This window comes from Oncorhynchus mykiss, chromosome 14, assembly GCF_013265735.2.
Source record: "Oncorhynchus mykiss isolate Arlee chromosome 14, USDA_OmykA_1.1, whole genome shotgun sequence".
NCBI lineage: Eukaryota > Metazoa > Chordata > Actinopteri > Salmoniformes > Salmonidae > Oncorhynchus > Oncorhynchus mykiss.
The window spans coordinates 32,683,764-32,702,332 of record NC_048578.1 but is presented as its reverse complement, the minus strand read 5'-3'; the positions used below and the strand labels follow the sequence as shown (position 1 = coordinate 32,702,332).

General features: G+C 49.5%; 1 protein-coding gene across 12 annotated transcripts in view; it reads right to left on the bottom strand.

The window, feature by feature from the left end:
* Nucleotides 1-774: 774 nt before the first annotated feature.
* The window catches only part of LOC110489148 (UDP-N-acetylglucosamine--peptide N-acetylglucosaminyltransferase 110 kDa subunit), a 35,297-nt gene continuing 17,502 nt past the window's right edge, over nucleotides 775-18,569 (bottom strand). For 6 of the 12 annotated variants that reach the window (XM_036943341.1, XM_036943344.1, XM_036943339.1 and 3 more), the window contains 11 exons: nucleotides 17,863-18,021; nucleotides 17,589-17,678; nucleotides 17,281-17,406; nucleotides 13,330-13,500; nucleotides 12,061-12,177; nucleotides 11,445-11,615; nucleotides 8,555-8,602; nucleotides 8,137-8,289; nucleotides 5,923-6,175; nucleotides 4,288-4,411; nucleotides 1,850-2,236 (listed from right to left, as the gene is read on the bottom strand). In XM_036943341.1, the coding sequence (XP_036799236.1) occupies nucleotides 2,056-2,236; nucleotides 4,288-4,411; nucleotides 5,923-6,175; nucleotides 8,137-8,289; nucleotides 8,555-8,602; nucleotides 11,445-11,615; nucleotides 12,061-12,177; nucleotides 13,330-13,500; nucleotides 17,281-17,406; nucleotides 17,589-17,678; nucleotides 17,863-18,021 (1,593 nt within the window). In that variant the 3' untranslated portion in view covers nucleotides 1,850-2,055. Of the gene's footprint in view, nucleotides 2,237-4,287; nucleotides 4,412-5,922; nucleotides 6,176-8,136; nucleotides 8,290-8,554; nucleotides 8,603-11,444; nucleotides 11,616-12,060; nucleotides 12,178-13,329; nucleotides 13,501-17,280; nucleotides 17,407-17,588; nucleotides 17,679-17,862; nucleotides 18,022-18,569 lie in introns of all 12 variants that reach the window. The other 6 variants (XM_036943347.1, XM_036943342.1, XM_036943343.1 and 3 more) reach the window with 3 other exon arrangements.

Below are 18,569 nucleotides of genomic sequence, written 5' to 3'. Positions count from 1 at the left end.
AATGTCATTGTATGCTGTAGCATTAAGATTTCCCTTCACTGGTAGTGAGGCCTAGCCCGAACCATGAAACAGCCCCAGAACATTGTTCCTCCTCCAACCTTAGTTGGCACGATGCATTGGGGCACGCAGTGTTCTCCTGGCATTCCCCAAAGATTTTTTACACGCTATAGCACTCGGCGGTCCCGTTCTGTGTGCTTGTGTGGCCTACCACTCCGCGGCTGAGCCGTTGTTGCTCCTAGACGTTTCCACTTCACAATAACAGCACTTGCAGTTGACCGGGGCTGTTTCAGCAGGGCATAAACAATATGAACGGACTTGTTGGAAAGGTGGAATCCTATGACAGTGCCCCATTGAAAGTCACCGAGGTCTTTATTAAGGCCATTCTACTGGCAATGTTTGTCTATGGAGATTGCATGGCTGTGTACCTGATTGTACACATCAGCAACAGGTGTTGCTGAAAAAGTCAAATCCACTCATTTGAAGGGGAGTCCCGTGTATTTATATTGTTTATTTGTTTAGCAGGCAGTTTTATTTTGATGAACACATTTGCTGTTTGTTAACTATTACACTACTATAGGATGTTACATTTAGAAAATATATTTACAGCTTTGAAAAATGCCACAGTTCCCATCGTGTCTTGTGTAGTTTAAATTCTAAATAGTTTTTATACCAAATTGAGTAAAACAAAAACAGATCTGTAAGGTGGAAGCAATATGGGTGAATGTGCTCCAACACGACCCTGATTAAGGTACTAAAATGATCCACACATTCCAAGAGGTTGGCCTTATTTCTTTATTATTTCAACAGACATGGAGTCAGAGCCTTGCAGCATACCAGACAGAGCTTCAATAAAACAAAGGCAAGAGTACAAAACTAAAACTGCTCAGAAAATACTTACCTAGGCCATTCCTGGTTTGAGTGATAAAAATCAATCATTGCATGGGGGAGAGGAGCAGCATAACTAAGGGTGGAAGAAAAACAGGACCATTCCAATGGGGTAGTACTGAAACTCCTCAATTTATCCACAAGGTTTGGTCTTAACAAGCATAGTGCGTGACATCGAACAAGAGGACAAAGCCATCGAGAATATTTTTTGTTTTCTTACATTGACACATGACAAAATCCTTAAAAGTTGGCATTTGGGTGGGTGGGGGGGGGGGGGGAGGAAGTGGTTATGATCTTTCTCTCTGAAATCTGATAATGAAACGATCTACTCAAATCCTGGCAGAGTTACCAAGAGCAGCTGCAAACTAAAGACAATGTTTTAACATGTTTAAGCTGATTCAATGTTTTTAGTTCAAGACGAGTGACTAGATCTTCAAACTGCGGTGCAACACAGTCCCTTTGTACTCTTATAACATCAACCTCTTATTACATATTCAATTATTACATGGAGGCTTGGGACTGGCTCTCAAACCTCAAGGCCCTAACGAGTCCCATATACACACACAGAAGGGAAGTGAAAAAGCCAAGGGGGGTCTCTTCTAGGCGCTGTATGGAGGGAGGGAGGGATGGAGAAGGGGTGTTCCTCCTCTCGTACCCAGTGTGGATGCTGTGGTTTGGGGGAAGAGTCTCAGGTGAAGGGCAGAGTGGTTCTGGCTCAGTCTGGCTCAGGGAAACCAACATGGATGGGATATGATGACGAGGGAGGTGAATGGCAGGGAGGGGGTAGAGGGAGACACACCTGCAGGCTCTACAACAGACAAGAGTCCAAGTCACAGGGGAGGGAGGCAGGGATGAAGGGGGCTAAAGGGGAGCAGATAGGCTTTGGGCAGGAGGGTCAGAGTGGTGGGTTAGGGGCGATTGGGGGTCAGAGTTCAAGCCCAGATGCTTCTGCTGCTCTGGAGGGACTGGAGTTAAGAGGTCTGGGGGTTAGAGGTCAGGGTGGGGGCGACGTGCATCGATCGATGGGACGTCTGGTTCAGGGGGGGTCGTGTCCCATAAAGCACCATGTTCCTTTTTGTAGTGCACTACCTATGTCTCGGGCCTCGGTCATAGGCAGTGTACTATATAGAGAATAGGGTGCCATTTGGGACACACCCTGGGTCTGGGACTTCAGGCGCTCTCACTGCTCTCGACGGGCTGCAGTTTGACCAGGTGGTCTGGCTTGCTGCCGCTGGCATGACGCTCCCACATCTGCAGGTAGAGCTTCTCCAGATCCATAGTGTACTGCTTGGTGTTGAACAGAGGGCTGCAGATACGCTGCTTCCACACACGGGACCGGATCATCTTCAGACTGGGGGGAGAACCGGGTCAGTTACAGCAATGGGGAGAACCGGGTCAGTTACAGCAATGGTGAGAAGAGAGGGAGGCAGATTGAGAGTGAGAAGAGAGGGAGGCAGATTGAGAGTGAGAAGAGAGGGAGGCAGATTGAGAGTGAGAAGAGAGGGAGGCAGATTGAGAGTGAGAAGAGAGGGAGGCAGATTGAGAGTGAGAAGAGAGGGAGGCAGATTGAGAGTGAGAAGAGAGGGAGGCAGATTGAGAGAGAGAAGAGAGGGAGGCAGATTGAGAGAGAGAAGAGAGGGAGGCAGATTGAGAGAGAGAAGAGAGGGGGAGGCAGATTGAGAGAGAGAAGAGAGGGGGAGGCAGATTGAGAGAGAGAAGAGAGGGGGAGGCAGATTGAGAGAGAGAAGAGAGGGGGAGGCAGATTGAGAGAGAGAAGAGAGGGAGGCAGATTGAGAGAGGGAAGAGAGGGAGGCAGATTGAGAGAGAGGAGGGAGGCAGATTGAGAGAGAGAGAAGAGAGGGAGGCAGATTGAGAGAGAGAGAAGAGAGGGAGGCAGATTGAGAGAGAAGAGAGAGGGAGGCAGATTGAAAGAGAAGAGAGGGGGAGGCAGATTGAGAGAGAGAAGAGAGGGGGAGGCAGATTGAGAGAGGGAAGAGAGGGAGACAGATTGAGAGAGAGAAGAGAGGGAGGCAGATTGAGAGAGGGAAGAGAGGGAGGCAGATTGAGAGAGAGAAGAGAGGGAGGCAGATTGAGAGAGGGAAGAGAGGGAGGCAGATTGAGAGAGGGAAGAGAGGGAGGCAGATTGAGAGAGAGAAGAGAGGGAGGCAGATTGAGAGAGAGAAGAGAGGGGGAGGCAGATTGAGAGAGAGAAGAGAGGGAGGCAGATTGAGAGAGAAGAGAGAGGGAGGCAGATTGAGAGAGAAGAGAGGGGGAAGCAGATTGAGAGAGAGAAGAAAGGGAGGCAGATTGAGTGTGAGAAGAGGGAGGCAGATTGAGTGTGAGAAGAGAGGGAGGCAGATTGAGAGAGAGAAGAGAGGGAGGCAGATTGAGAGAGAGAAGAGAGGGGGAGGCAGATTGAGAGAGAAGAGAGGGGGAGGCAGATTGAGAGAGAGAGAAGAGAGGGAGGCAGATTGAGAGAGAGAAGAGAGGGAGGCAGATTGAGAGAGAGAAGAGAGGGAGGCAGATTGAGAGAGAGAAGAGAGGGAGGCAGATTGAGAGAGAGAAGAGAGGGAGGCAGATTGAGAGAGAGAAGAGAGGGGGAGGCAGATTGAGAGAGAGAAGAGAGGGAGGCAGATTGAGAGAGAGAAGAGAGGGAGGCAGATTGAGAGAGAGAAGAGAGGGGGAGGCAGATTGAGAGTGAGAAGAGAGGGAGGCAGATTGAGAGAGAGAAGAGAGGGAGGCAGATTGAGAGAGAGAGAAGAGAGGGGGAGGCAGATTGAGAGAGAGAAGAGAGGGGGAGGCAGATTGAGAGAGAGAAGAGAGGGAGGCAGATTGAGAGAGAGAAGAGAGGGAGGCAGATTGAGAGAGAGAAGAGAGGGAGGCAGATTGAGAGAGAGAAGAGAGGGAGGCAGATTGAGAGAGAGAAGAGAGGGAGGCAGATTGAGAGAGAGAAGAGAGGGAGGCAGATTGAGAGAGAAGAGAGGGAGGCAGATTGAGAGAGAGAAGAGAGGGAGGCAGATTGAGAGAGAGAAGAGAGGGGGAGGCAGATTGAGAGAGAGAAGAGAGGAAGGCAGATTGAGAGAGAGAAGAGAGGGGGAGGCAGATTGAGAGAGAGAAGAGAGGGGGAGGCAGATTGAGAGAGAGAAGAGAGGGGGAGGCAGATTGAGAGAGAGAAGAGAGGGAGGCAGATTGAGAGAGAGAAGAGAGGGAGGCAGATTGAGAGAGAGAAGAGAGGGGGAGGCAGATTGAGTGTGAGAAGAGAGGGAGGCAGATTGAGAGAGAGAAGAGAGGGGGAGGCAGATTGAGAGAGAGAAGAGAGGGAGGCAGATTGAGAGAGAGAAGAGAGGGAGGCAGATTGAGACAGCGCTAGCTGGAGTGTGTGTGTTAGTCAGAGGTCCTTACTATTCCATGTCACAGCCCAGTTTGACAGCCACGTCCTCATATTCCTGTCTGGTGTGGGCGATGAGCTCGGGACAGCCCAGACACTGCAGCTGAGAGGCTGCCACGCGTGACGCCAGGGTCTCACCTGTACGGGAACACGTCACATTTAAAGACCGACCTGTCGTTCACCCACCACCATTACAACAGCACACAGAACCGTTCACCCCAAGTATCTCTCCATTTGTTCCCATCACAGATTAGAAAGGAAATGACTGGGATGCAGAAACTCCCTCCAGCTCATGTCAACACCAATCCAACTCTGATTTGTGGAGGCTGTCAACACCAATCCAACTCTGATTTGTGGAGGCTGTCAACACCAATCCAACTTTGATTTGTGGAGGCTGTCAACACCAATCCAACTTTGATTTGTGGAGGCTGTCAACACCAATCCAACTCTGATTTGTGGAGGCTGTCAACACCAATCCAACTTTGATTTGTGGAGGCTGTCAACACCAATCCAACTTTGATTTGTGGAGGCTGTCAACACCAATCCAACTCTGATTTGTGGAGGCTGTCAACACCAATCCAACTTTGATTTGTGGAGGCTGTCAACACCAATCCAACTCTGATTTGTGGAGGCTGTCAACACCAATCCAACTTTGATTTGTGGAGGCTGTCAACACCAATCCAACTTTGATTTGTGGAGGCTGTCAACACCAATCCAACTTTGATTTGTGGAGGCTGTCAACACCAATCCAACTTTGATTTGTGGAGGCTGTCAACACCAATCCAACTTTGATTTGTGGAGGCTGTCAACACCAATCCAACTCTGATTTGTGGAGGCTGTCAACACCAATCCAACTTTGATTTGTGGAGGCTGTCAACACCAATCCAACTTTGATTTGTGGAGGCTGTCAACACCAATCCAACTCTGATTTGTGGAGGCTGTCAACACCAATCCAACTTTGATTTGTGGAGGCTGTCAACACCAATCCAACTTTGATTTGTGGAGGCTGTCAACACCAATCCAACTCTGATTTGTGGAGGCTGTCAACACCAATCCAACTTTGATTTGTGGAGGCTGTCAACACCAATCCAACTTTGATTTGTGGAGGCTGTCAACACCAATCCAACTCTGATTTGTGGAGGCTGTCAACACCAATCCAACTTTGATTTGTGGAGGCTGTCAACACCAATCCAACTCTGATTTGTGGAGGCTGTCAACACCAATCCAACTCTGATTTGTGGAGGCTGTCAACACCAATCCAACTCTGATTTGTGGAGGCTGTCAACACCAATCCAACTTTGATTTGTGGAGGCTGTCAACACCAATCCAACTCTGATTTGTGGAGGCTGTCAACACCAATCCAACTTTGATTTGTGGAGGCTGTCAACACCAATCCAACTCTGATTTGTGGAGGCTGTCAACACCAATCCAACTCTGATTTGTGGAGGCTGTCAACACCAATCCAACTCTGATTTGTGGAGGCTGTCAACACCAATCCAACTTTGATTTGTGGAGGCTGTCAACACCAATCCAACTCTGATTTGTGGAGGCTGTCAACACCAATCCAACTCTGATTTGTGGAGGCTGTCAACACCAATCCAACTCTTGATTTGTGGAGGCTAGTGAACGAGTGCAAAGCTCTGTCTCACCTGGCATGGTAACCATGGGTGTCCCGGCCCAGAGGACGTCCATGCCGGTGGTGTGTCCGTTACAGAGGGGCGTGTCCAGACACACGTCGGCCAGCTGGCCCCGTCTCACGTGCTCCTCCTTGGGCGCCACGGGAGAGAAGATGATGCGGGAGCCGGGCAGGCCGAAGTTCTGGGCGTACTGCTGGATGTTGGGCTCGCCCACCGCAGGGAAACGCAGCAACCACAGAACACTGTTGGGAACACGCTTCAGGATCTACAGGAGAGATGGTGAGTAAGTTGCTGTGTGTCTGAAATGGTACTACTGTTGACCAGAGCCCCTATATAGTGCACTACTGTTGACCAGAGCCCCCATATAGTGTACTACTGTTGACCAGAGCCCCCATATAGTGTACTACTGTTGACCAGAGTCCATATTCCCTATATAGTGTACTACTGTTGACCAGAGTCCCCATATAGTGCACTACTGTTGACCAGAGCCCCTATATAGTGTACTACTGTTGACCAGAGTCCCTATATAGTGTACTACTGTTGACCAGAGTCCCTATATAGTGTACTCCTGTTGACCAGAGTCCCTATATAGCGTACTACTGTTGACCAGAGCCCCTATATAGTGTACTACTGTTGACCAGAGTCCCTATATAGTGTACTACTGTTGACCACAGTCCCTATATAGTGTACTACTGTTGACCACAGTCCCTATATAGAGTACTCCTGTTGACCAGAGTCCCTATATAGTGTACTACTGTTGACCAGAGTCCCTATATAGTGTACTCCTGTTGACCAGAGTCCCTATATAGTGTACTCCTGTTGACCAGAGTCCCTGTATAGTGTACTCCTGTTGACCAGAGTCCCTATATAGAGTACTCCTGTTGACCAGAGTCCATATCCCCTTTATAGTGTACTCCTGTTGACAAGAGTCCCTATATAGTGTACTACTGTTGACCAGAGCCCCTATATAGTATACTACTGTTGACCAGAGCCCCTATATAGTGTACTACTGTTGACCAGAGCCCCTATATAGTGTACTACTGTTGACCAGAGCCCCTATATAGTGTACTCCTGTTGACCAGAGCCCCTATATAGTGTCCTACTGTTGACCACAGTCCCTATATAGTGTACTCCTGTTGACCAGAGCCCCTATATAGTGTACTACTGTTGACCAGAGCCCCTATATAGTGTACTACTGTTGACCAGAGTCCCTATATAGTGTACTACTGTTGACCAGAGTCCCTATATAGTGTACTACTGTTGACCACAGTCCCTATATAGTGTACTACTGTTGACCAGAGTCCCTATATAGTGTACTACTGTTGACCAGAGCCCCTATATAGTGTACTACTGTTGACCAGAGTCCCTATATAGTGTACTACTGTTGACCAGAGTCCCTATATAGTGTACTACTGTTGACCAGAGTCCCTATATAGTGTACTACTGTTGACCAGAGTCCCTATATAGTGTACTACTGTTGACCAGAGTCCCTATATAGTGTACTACTGTTGACCAGAGTCCCTATATAGTGTACTCCTGTTGACCAGAGCCCCTATATAGTGTACTCCTGTTGACCACAGTCCCTATATAGTGTACTCCTGTTGACCACAGTCCCTATATAGTGTACTCCTGTTGACCAGAGCCCCTATATAGTGTACTCCTGTTGACCAGAGCCCCTATATAGTGTACTCCTGTTGACCAGAGTCCCTATATAGTGTACTACTGTTGACCAGAGTCCCTATATAGTGTACTACTGTTGACCAGAGCCCCTAAATAGTGTACTCCTGTTGACCACAGTCCCTATATAGTGTACTCCTGTTGACCAGAGCCCCTATATAGTGTACTCCTGTTGACCAGAGCCCCTATATAGTGTACTCCTGTTGACCAGAGCCCCTATATAGTGTACTCCTGTTGACCAGAGCCCCTATATAGTGTACTCCTGTTGACCAGAGCCCCTATATAGTGTACTCCTGTTGACCAGAGCCCCTATATAGTGTACTCCTGTTGACCAGAGCCCCTATATAGTGTACTCCTGTTGACCAGAGTCCCTATATAGTGTACTCCTGTTGACCAGAGCATAGTGCCTGGTCAAAGCTAATAGACTATCACATAGGGACTAAGATGCCATTTCACCTGGAGAGTCAGGGACAAGAGGAATTCCTGAAGAAACATGAAGACCTCAGACAACAGGATGATTGGAACAGTGTTTTCTAGCTTGATGCTTACATTGGCCCACATCTGCAGGGTGGGAGGGTCGATCTTGTAGAGCTGGTTGAAGTTGCAGTAGACGATGGAGTCTTCAGGCAGGCCGTACTGGGAGCGGGTTGTCACCACGATGGTACGAGGCACCTCTTCTCCTGTAGCCGCCTTGTTGTTGATCTGAGATGGAGGACAAGGCGGTGGTTACGATGGAGATATTTATGACCAGAGAGAAACGAGGAGGGGGGGGGCAGAGAGAGGAAGAGAGGGGTCAGAGGAGAGGCCAGTGCATAGTGACAGTGTTTCCCTTACACCCCTGTTCGGTCTCGGAGCTGAGAAAACAGACGACAGTAATGGAACCATTTCCCCAGGTGTCCTAACCCAAAAGTAGGCATGCAAGTGACCCAATGTCCTTCTCCAGTACTAGCCTGTCTGTGTGTCATACCTGGAGGGAGACAGACCCTGATACTACAACCACCTCCAATGGAAGTATCTGAAAACACACAGTATACAGGAGATGTAACACTACAGACTCTAGTCATGTCATATGGCTGGGATCAAAGGTCAACCACAAAGGAGCTTCATCCAACCAACAAAATAAACTGATATTCATTCTTATCCATTTCCTGTGTGTAGTGGAGTCAGTGTGTGTGTGTGTGTCCCCCTCCAGTACCTGTGTGGTGTCAGTGTGTGTGTGTGTGTGTCCCCCCCTCCAGTACCTGTGTGGTGGTGTCAGTGCATCCCCCCGTACCTGTGTGGTGGCCAGTCCCCCCACCCCCAGTACCTGTGTAGTGGCCAGTCCCCCCCCCCCCCAGTACCTGTGTAGTGGCCAGTCCCCCCCCCCCCAGTACCTGTGTAGTGGCCAGTCCCCCCCACCCAGTACCTGTGTAGTGGCCAGTCCCCCCCACCCAGTACCTGTGTAGTGGCCAGTCCCCCCCACCCAGTACCTGTGTAGTGGCCAGTCCCCCCCACCCAGTACCTGTGTAGTGGCCAGTCCCCCCCCAGTACCTGTGTAGTGGCCAGTCCCCCCCCCCCCCCAGTACCTGTGTAGTGGCCAGTCCCCCCCCCCCCCCAGTACCTGTGTAGTGGCCAGTCCCCCCCCCCCCCCAGTACCTGTGTAGTGGCCAGTCCCCCCCCCCCCCCAGTACCTGTGTAGTGGCCAGTCCCCCCCCCCCCAGTACCTGTGTAGTGGCCAGTCCCCCCCCCCCCAGTACCTGTGTAGTGGCCAGTCCCCCCCCACCCAGTACCTGTGTAGTGGCCAGTCCCCCCCACCCAGTACCTGTGTAGTGGCCAGTCCCCCCCACCCAGTACCTGTGTAGTGGCCAGTCCCCCCCACCCCCCAGTACCTGTGTAGTGGCCAGTCCCCCCCACCCCCCAGTACCTGTGTAGTGGCCAGTCCCCCCCTCCAGTACCTGTGTAGTGGCCAGTCCCCCCCTCCAGTACCTGTGTAGTGGCCAGTCCCCCCCTCCAGTACCTGTGTAGTGGCCAGTCCCCCCCTCCAGTACCTGTGTAGTGGCCAGTCCCCCCCTCCAGTACCTGTGTAGTGGCCAGTCCCCCCCTCCAGTACCTGTGTAGTGGCCAGTCCCCCCCTCCAGTACCTGTGTAGTGGCCAGTCCCCCCCCCCAGTACCTGTGTAGTGGCCAGTCCCCCCCCAGTACCTGTGTAGTGGCCAGTCCCCCCTCCAGTACCTGTGTAGTGGCCAGTCCCCCCCCAGTACCTGTGTAGTGGCCAGTCCCCCCCCAGTACCTGTGTAGTGGCCAGTCCCCCCCCAGTACCTGTGTAGTGGCCAGTCTCCCCCCAGTACCTGTGTAGTGGCCAGTCTCCCCCCAGTACCTGTGTAGTGGCCAGTCCCCCCCCAGTACCTGTGTAGTGGCCAGTCCCCCCCCAGTACCTGTGTAGTGGCCAGTCCCCCCCCAGTACCTGTGTAGTGGCCAGTCCCCCCCCAGTACCTGTGTAGTGGCCAGTCCCCCCCCCCCAGTACCTGTGTAGTGGCCAGTCCCCCCCCCCCAGTACCTGTGTAGTGGCCAGTCCCCCCCCCAGTACCTGTGTAGTGGCCAGTCCCCCCCCCAGTACCTGTGTAGTGGCCAGTCCCCCCCCAGTACCTGTGTAGTGGCCAGTCTCCCCCCCAGTACCTGTGTAGTGGCCAGTCCCCCCCCAGTACCTGTGTAGTGGCCAGTCTCCCCCCAGTACCTGTGTAGTGGCCAGTCTCCCCCCAGTACCTGTGTAGTGGCCAGTCCCCCCCCAGTACCTGTGTAGTGGCCAGTCCCCCCCCAGTACCTGTGTAGTGGCCAGTCCCCCCCCCCCAGTACCTGTGTAGTGGCCAGTCCCCCCCCCCCAGTACCTGTGTAGTGGCCAGTCCCCCCCCCAGTACCTGTGTAGTGGCCAGTCCCCCCCCCAGTACCTGTGTAGTGGCCAGTCCCCCCCTCCAGTACCTGTGTAGTGGCCAGCCCCCCCCCCCCCCCCCCCCCCAGTACCTGTGTAGTGGCCAGTCCCCCCCCCCCCCCCCCCCCCAGTACCTGTGTAGTGGCCAGTCCCCCCCCCCAGTACCTGTGTAGTGGCCAGTCCCCCCCCAGTACCTGTGTAGTGGCCAGTCCCCCCCCAGTACCTGTGTAGTGGCCAGTCCCCCCCCAGTACCTGTGTAGTGGCCAGTCCCCCCCCAGTACCTGTGTAGTGGCCAGTCCCCCCCCAGTACCTGTGTAGTGGCCAGTCCCCCCTCCAGTACCTGTGTAGTGGCCAGTCCCCCCTCCAGTACCTGTGTAGTGGCCAGTCCCCCCCCCCCAGTACCTGTGTAGTGGCCAGTCCCCCCCCAGTACCTGTGTAGTGGCCAGTCCCCCCCCAGTACCTGTGTAGTGGCCAGTCCCCCCCCAGTACCTGTGTAGTGGCCAGTCCCCCCCCAGTACCTGTGTAGTGGCCAGTCCCCCCCCAGTACCTGTGTAGTGGCCAGTCCCCCCCCAGTACCTGTGTAGTGGCCAGTCCCCCCCCAGTACCTGTGTAGTGGCCAGTCCCCCCCCAGTACCTGTGTAGTGGCCAGTCTCCCCCCAGTACCTGTGTAGTGGCCAGTCCCCCCCCAGTACCTGTGTAGTGGCCAGTCCCCCCCCAGTACCTGTGTAGTGGCCAGTCCCCCCCCAGTACCTGTGTAGTGGCCAGTCCCCCCCCAGTACCTGTGTAGTGGCCAGTCTCCCCCCAGTACCTGTGTAGTGGCCAGTCCCCCCCCAGTACCTGTGTAGTGGCCAGTCCCCCCCCAGTACCTGTGTAGTGGCCAGTCCCCCCCCAGTACCTGTGTAGTGGCCAGTCCCCCCCCAGTACCTGTGTAGTGGCCAGTCTCCCCCCAGTACCTGTGTAGTGGCCAGTCCGTTGCTGACAGTGAATCCGTTGATGGTGACCTGTATCTGTCCCTGGTTGATCATGTTGATGATGGCCTCAGCTGCTGTGTTCATGGGGATGACGGGCATGGACAGAGCCTCGTTGGTTTCTGCTACTCCACTGTCCCCACTGGCACACCTCATCTGGAGAGGAGACCACAAGAAGGAAGGAGTGATTTACAAAGCATTTTCAGGAGGATAAAAGGGGGCAAAAAAAAAAAAAAAACTCTTCACAGTTCAAATTGAAGAACAGGAACAGACAATGGGGGGGCTCTCCAATAGTTGGTGGGTCCTAGTCAAATGGAAATATGGTCACAGAATATTCCCACAGTCCCACCTTGACGTCAGGCAGGCTGTCCAGGAAGGGTTAGGGCTATTCACCATCTCACCTTGACGTCTGCCCAGGAAGGGTTAGGGCTATTCACCATCTCACCTTGACGTCAGGCAGGCTGTCCAGGAAGGGTTAGGGCTATTCACCATCTCACCTTGACGTCAGGCAGGCTGTCCAGGAAGGGTTAGGGCTATTCACCATCTCACCTTGACGTCAGGCAGGCTGTCCAGGAAGGGTTAGGGCTATTCACCATCTCACCTTGACCACCTTGACGTCAGGCAGGCTGTCCAGGAAGGCCTTGAGGTCGATGCCATTCAGAACGATGCGGTTGTCAAAGATGTGGCCGTTTGACTTGAAGTCAATCACCGCCTTTTTCTGTTGAAGAAAACACCAGAAGATTACTGGAGGTGAAGAGGTGAACTGTTGAAGAAAACACCAGAAGATTACTGGAGGTGAAGAGGTGAACTGTTGAAGAAAACACCAGAAGATTACTGGAGGTGAAGAGGTGAACTGTTGAAGAAAACACCAGAAGATTACTGGAGGTGAAGAGGTGAACTGCATGGCAAGTGTCGTTACAAGAAACCAAGTCAGGGTTGTAGATCTAAAAAGACGACATTTTCATTCATCAAAGCTAGTCTTTTTTCTTTCAGATCAAGGCTTTAAAAATACATACATACATACATACATACATACATACATACATACATTCTCCAGGGTCTCATTTTCAAGACTGCCCTGGCAACAATTAATCAACAGGATCGGTCTCAAAACACCTTCACTTTACTTTTTCACATCTCAACAAATCTAATAAAAAAAAAAGAGGCATAACATTTCACATCAATCAAAACAAGTGCATTTCTCCACCACATTCCTCATTAAAGTCCCGAACGGACTCTTTCGAGACCAGACAGTCAAGACCCAGTGGCCTGCAGGTCATTCCATGCGCTAGGGTCACAATAACGAAACAATCTTCCCAGACTCTGAGACCAGAGGAACCTCTAGAACCAGCAAGTCTTGAGAGTGAGAATATTTTAAGATTAGTCCTCTGCGTTGAGTATTGAGGTTAATTAGGGAATTAACGATCTATGGAAATAGTTGTTTTTCAGTTCAACATCTAGTTAGAATCCGTGTAAGTTAGAATCATGAGTGTCACCACAGAGGGGTCATATTAGTGTGTAGCCCAAACTATTCGGACGCTTTTTGGGATGTCTCATGGTTTGACAAACACCGGTCTAGCTCGTTCGCCTTCCATTACCGATATGGAAGTGCGAAACAGGCGGATGTGGTGAGACGCATCCAATGCAACAAAACAAAAACAAAAACGACCTTAAAAATATTACGCAAATAAGATTTCCGCACAAAGCATTCAAAACGCAAAATTAACCACATAAAAAACTGATCCATTACAGCAGAACAAGAAGCGGGCTTGCAATTTCAACCAATCACACTGTACATTAGCTGCACAATATGGTCCAATCAAGTCACACGTCAACAAAACTTAGTTTACTGCATAAACAGGAATCTCACCTTGAGGTGGGGGAACATGTTAGCGTGGTCTCCGATGAAGAAGGTGTGTGGCATGTAGGCTAGTTTCTCAGAGTACTGCTCTGCCACCTCGAAGGGGGACGTCTCCTTGTCTGACACAATGTAGTCCATGAAGGGAGCTCCGCTGGTTCCCGGGTAGCCCAGCCACATACACTGTGAAGGGGAGAGAGAGCAGTTGGCAGTGTGAACTTTATTTGGACATTCATTATACTGGTGTAGTGCACATTTTTTTGTGTGGGGGGTGAGGAGCGTACACTATGAGGTCATCATTTCTCAATCAATCAAAGACTGTACCGACAGATGTAGCCTATTGAATATCACTGTAGAATAGACCTATGACCAAACATTCACGTCACTGTAGAATAGACCTATGACCAAACATTCACATCACTGTAGAATAGACCTATGACCAAACATTCACATCACTGTAGAATAGACCTATGACCAAACATTCACATCACTGTAGAATAGACCTATGACCAAACTTTCACGTCACTGACGATCTGAAATGGTCCACCCAGACAGACAGTGTGTTGAAGGCATAACAGCACCTCTTCAACCTCAGGAGGCCGAAGAAATCTGACTTGGTCCCTAAGACGTCTCACAAACTTTCAGATGCACAATTGAGAGCATCCTGTCGGGACTGTATCCCCGCCTGGTACATGACCAATACCATGTGATAAATGTGTATGTGACCAATACCATGTGATAGGATTTTTTTGTTGTCTAAGGAACAGTTCATATATATTTAAATACCCTCAACACCAAATTAGGCATACCTATTTTCCAAATAGGCCATCATCACTGTCAATCAGGAATGATCCTTCATCACATTCTAACTGCATATCTGCCAATCATTTGATCTCAATCACTTTCATGGGGATATGCAGTTAGAGCTTGTTGAATTACTGTTTCATGAGCAAATTAAAGCAGATGGTGTTAACTATTACACATATAGGCCTATTTGGTTTCACAGTGTACAAAACATGACGAACGCCTCCATGACAGACTGACCAGGTGAAAGCTATGATCCCTTAATGATGTCACTTGTTAAATCCACTTGGGTGTAGATTAAGACAGGGAGACAGGTTAAAGGAGGATTTTTAAGCCTTGAGATAATTGATACCTTGATTGTGTGTGTGCCATTCAGAGGGTAAATCGGCAAGACAAAATATTTAAGTTCCTTTGAACGGGGTATGGTAGTAGGTGCCAGGCGTACCGGTTTGTGTAAAGAACTGCAACGCTGCTGGGTATTCCACGCTCAACAGTTTCCTGTGTGTATCAAGAATGGTTCAAGCCCCAAAGGACATCCAGCCAACTTGACAACTGTGGGAAGCATTGGAGTCAACATGGACCAGTATGTATACCTGTGGATGCTTGACACCTTGTAGAGTCAACATGGACCAGTATGTATACCTGTGGATGCTTGACACCTTGTAGAGTCAACATGGACCAGTATGTATACCTGTGGATGCTTGACACCTTGTAGAGTCCATGCCCTGACAAACTGAGGCAGTTATGAGGGCAAAAGGGTCTGTAACTCAATATTAAGGCGTTCTTAATGTTTTGTACACTCAGTATATCCTGCCTACAGGAACATGACAAAGATTTTTTATAACTAACCCAAGAGAGAGGTTGTGGTCTGACATTTCCAACAGGAGCAAATTAATCAGTGGGCAGAGAACAAGCAACGAGGTGGGCAGAATCAAGCACGCGTTAGCAAGATCCTATTGGCGCGTTGTAGCATATTGCTGTTAGGGAACACCTAATCTGTGCATGTGCAATATCTCAATTTGCCCTGACGCTCCTAAACAGAATTCTTGGAAACTTTGGCAGTCTACAAAACTTACTCCACTGTTAAAGATTCTAGATTTGGAAACAGAAAAACATAGAGAAAAACAAATTTAATTAAAAAAAGGGGACATTTGCAGAATGTAGGCCAAAAATGTATCTCCTCCCACTGCCGGCCACTGGGCTTCCTCATTACCGTGTTTGTTTGGTGGTGAGTGGAAATGCCAACCGGATGCTTCAGATGTAAACATCCAGCGAAACACCTAGCTCACTGTTCTGTGGTGCACACTGTTGAGTTTTGGCTGCGTGAGGATTGTTTGACTATTCAGCTTCGGATAAGAAATGACAGCGGTGTTCATGTCATAACAGCGTATGCCATTATATTCTGTTGGGCTACGTAACATACAAATGAATCATTCGGTGATCTTTGCGAGACATCGATTCAGCTTTGATCTGATTGTAAGAATTCACTATTTGAAGCCTGTTTTTGACAATTGGGCATTTGGATGGTAATTTATGAGAACGATGTGGGAAAAATATAACTTTCGTTTCCACGCTGGAAAGTGCCTTCAGAAAATATTCAGACTGCTTGACCTTTTCCACATTTGGTTACAGTAAAAATGTATTCAATTGTTTCTCCCCCTTCAATCTACAAAAAAATTGTGCCTTGACACAATCCTGTCTCGGAGCTCTGCGGATAATTTCTTCGACCTCATTTGCTCTGACATGCACTGTCAACTGTGGGACGTTATTTAGACAGGTGTGTGCCTTTCCAAATCATGACCAATCAATTGAATTTATCACAGGTGGACTCCAATTTCTGGAAAGATCAAGGATGATCAATGGAAACAGGATGCATCAGAACAATTTAGAGTCTAATAGCAAAGGGCTTAAATACTTATGGAAAAATGTCTAAAAACCTGTTTTCACTGTCATTATGGGTTATTGTGTGTAGATTGCAGAAAAAAAACATAATCCATTGTAGAATAAGGCTGTAACGTAACAAAATGTGGAAAAAGTTAAGGGGTCTGAATACTTTCCGAAGGCACTATCATATTGGTAAGTTGTCCCCCCCTCCCCAAAAAATCGGAATCTGTATCGAACCCATAACACCCATTTCGGTTAGGCTAAAATAATAATAAGTGATGAGCAGGCCTATTAAGCGATTTGAGCACCCTTCGAGTCAGGTGCTGAAAGGATTCCACAGTAGAGAAAGGGATCCGTGGCGTTTTATGAACATCAACGCAGACGCGCAGTGAATTCGGATCCTATATCACGTTGGTGGGATGACAAGATTCATGCAGTGCATCAGTTTACCTGCATACGCAATAGAAGTCGTGCGTTTTTTTGTAAGCTAAGGACTCGGGACAGTATGGCGAGTTAAAGTGCGTTGGACACGAGCCCCAAGTCCATGACACCGAGGACAGACATTTTAGCAACCCCTGGTAGAGGTCTGTCTATGGCTGGTCTTGTCAGATTTGGGCCTCTTAAAGTGGTCAAGCCTGCGACCGACGTGCCTCTGCACACACATCACTCGCACCACCGCCAGACAGAACAAACCACCATTTTACTACCCATAGGCCGCTATAGCCTCCTACCCATAGGCCGCTATAGCCTACTACCCATAGGCCGCTATAGCCTACTACCCATAGGCCGCTATAGCCTACTACCCATAGGCCGCTATAGCCTACTACCCATAGGCCGCTATAGCGTACTACCCATAGGCCGCTATAGCCTACTACCCATAGGCCGCTATAGCCTACTACCCATAGGCCGTTATAGCCTACATATGTATTGCAATGGTCATTTGATAAATTCTCATGAACTTTCACTGGTAATTAAATATAATTTTTCTGAAATATTTTAACAGCGCCAAGCACTCAAATTGAAAAAAAAAAGAATGAAAAAAGGTGAGGGAGCGTCACTCCCCCACTCTACAGCAGCACTACATCCCTGTCGGGTAGCCCAGCCACTAAACAGGGGACACAGGAGTATCACTTAGCACTGACTTTATGACAAAGCAGTGGCCAGTCACTTTCAGTCCTGTGCCTCTGGATATAAACCTCTGGATGCCTCCTCCAATATTCTAGGGGGGTAAAATGTATAAGAAACTAACATGGCCAAATAAAGCCTGTATCTCACCTGGATGGGAGCGGGGCGCAGGGCAAACAGCTCGTTGCGGGCTCCTTTGGTATAGCCGTTCATATTGACCAGGATGTGGAGTCCATCCTGATGGATCCTGTCTGCTGCCTTACCGTTACACGGGAGCTGACAGAGGACAGACAGGAGGAGTGGACATGGAGGGAGAGGATTTAAAAATCAGTACTCTCTCAGGTGTTGAATGTGGCTTCAGAGTGGCTCTATGTTCTACAGTATAGAGGAACGGGCGAAGAGAAAATTAAGCTGCTTCTAAAGTACTCAGATTCAGTTCTCCATCTGCGTTAACTCACCTGCGACAGATCAGTGAAGTGATTGGCCTCGGCCACCACTTTAACCCTAAAGTTGGTGTTGTCATCTGGGCTCAGTGCATAGCAGAACACCTGGGGAGGGAAACAACCAGACATGTTACGACCAACTGTTAGAACAGATGCACAGCCAGTATAGTATGGCTGTTATATCTCAATTTAAGATGTATTTAAAATTATTTATTTTTTTAAATAGAATTTAAATGTACCGTTTGGCCACAAATGAATTTGTTAATCCCAACAGTAAGAAACCGCTCACCTCAAACTTCTCAGAGCTGTGCATGCCGGGGATGGACTGCATGAGGTGGGAGGTGGGGTGGTTCCCGAAGTCAGAGCTGACATATCCTACCCTCAGACGCCCTGCGCTGGCCTTCAGGTCCTTGGGGTACTCAAAGGCCGGCTTGTGGAGCGCATTGATCTGTGGTGGTACAGGAGGGGGGGGGGGGGGGGGGGGCGTTAGTTTATCAGCTGTGGTATAGTCTATTTGTGTCCCAAATTGCACCCTATTCCCTATATAGTGCACTACATTTAACCAAATGTAGTGCACTATGTAATGACAAGGGTGCCATCTGAGACATAACCCAAGGCTCTCTTCCAAACAAATCTACACTAGCATCCTACTTTGAATGATTGCTAGTATGGACATTGGAACTTCATAGCCTGTCAGATAATGACCTTAAAACTAGCTACTTTCAGGTGGTCCAACAAGACAAGACAGAGTAAAACCAGATCACTCGTCCATAACACCGTTACAACTAGCCTGAACTAACAGCCAACTAACCACACAAACCTAACTCCTCTTAACCCATCTATGACTGAACCAACCTCTTTACCCTGCAAGCAACCCAAGGCTGCTTTTTACTGCTTATTTTTAACCAAACAAAAGACGACTAATAAGTTTCCTTCAAAATGTACCAGACGAGTAACTTCCAAGCCATCCCGTCTTACCGTTTACCCGTTACCATG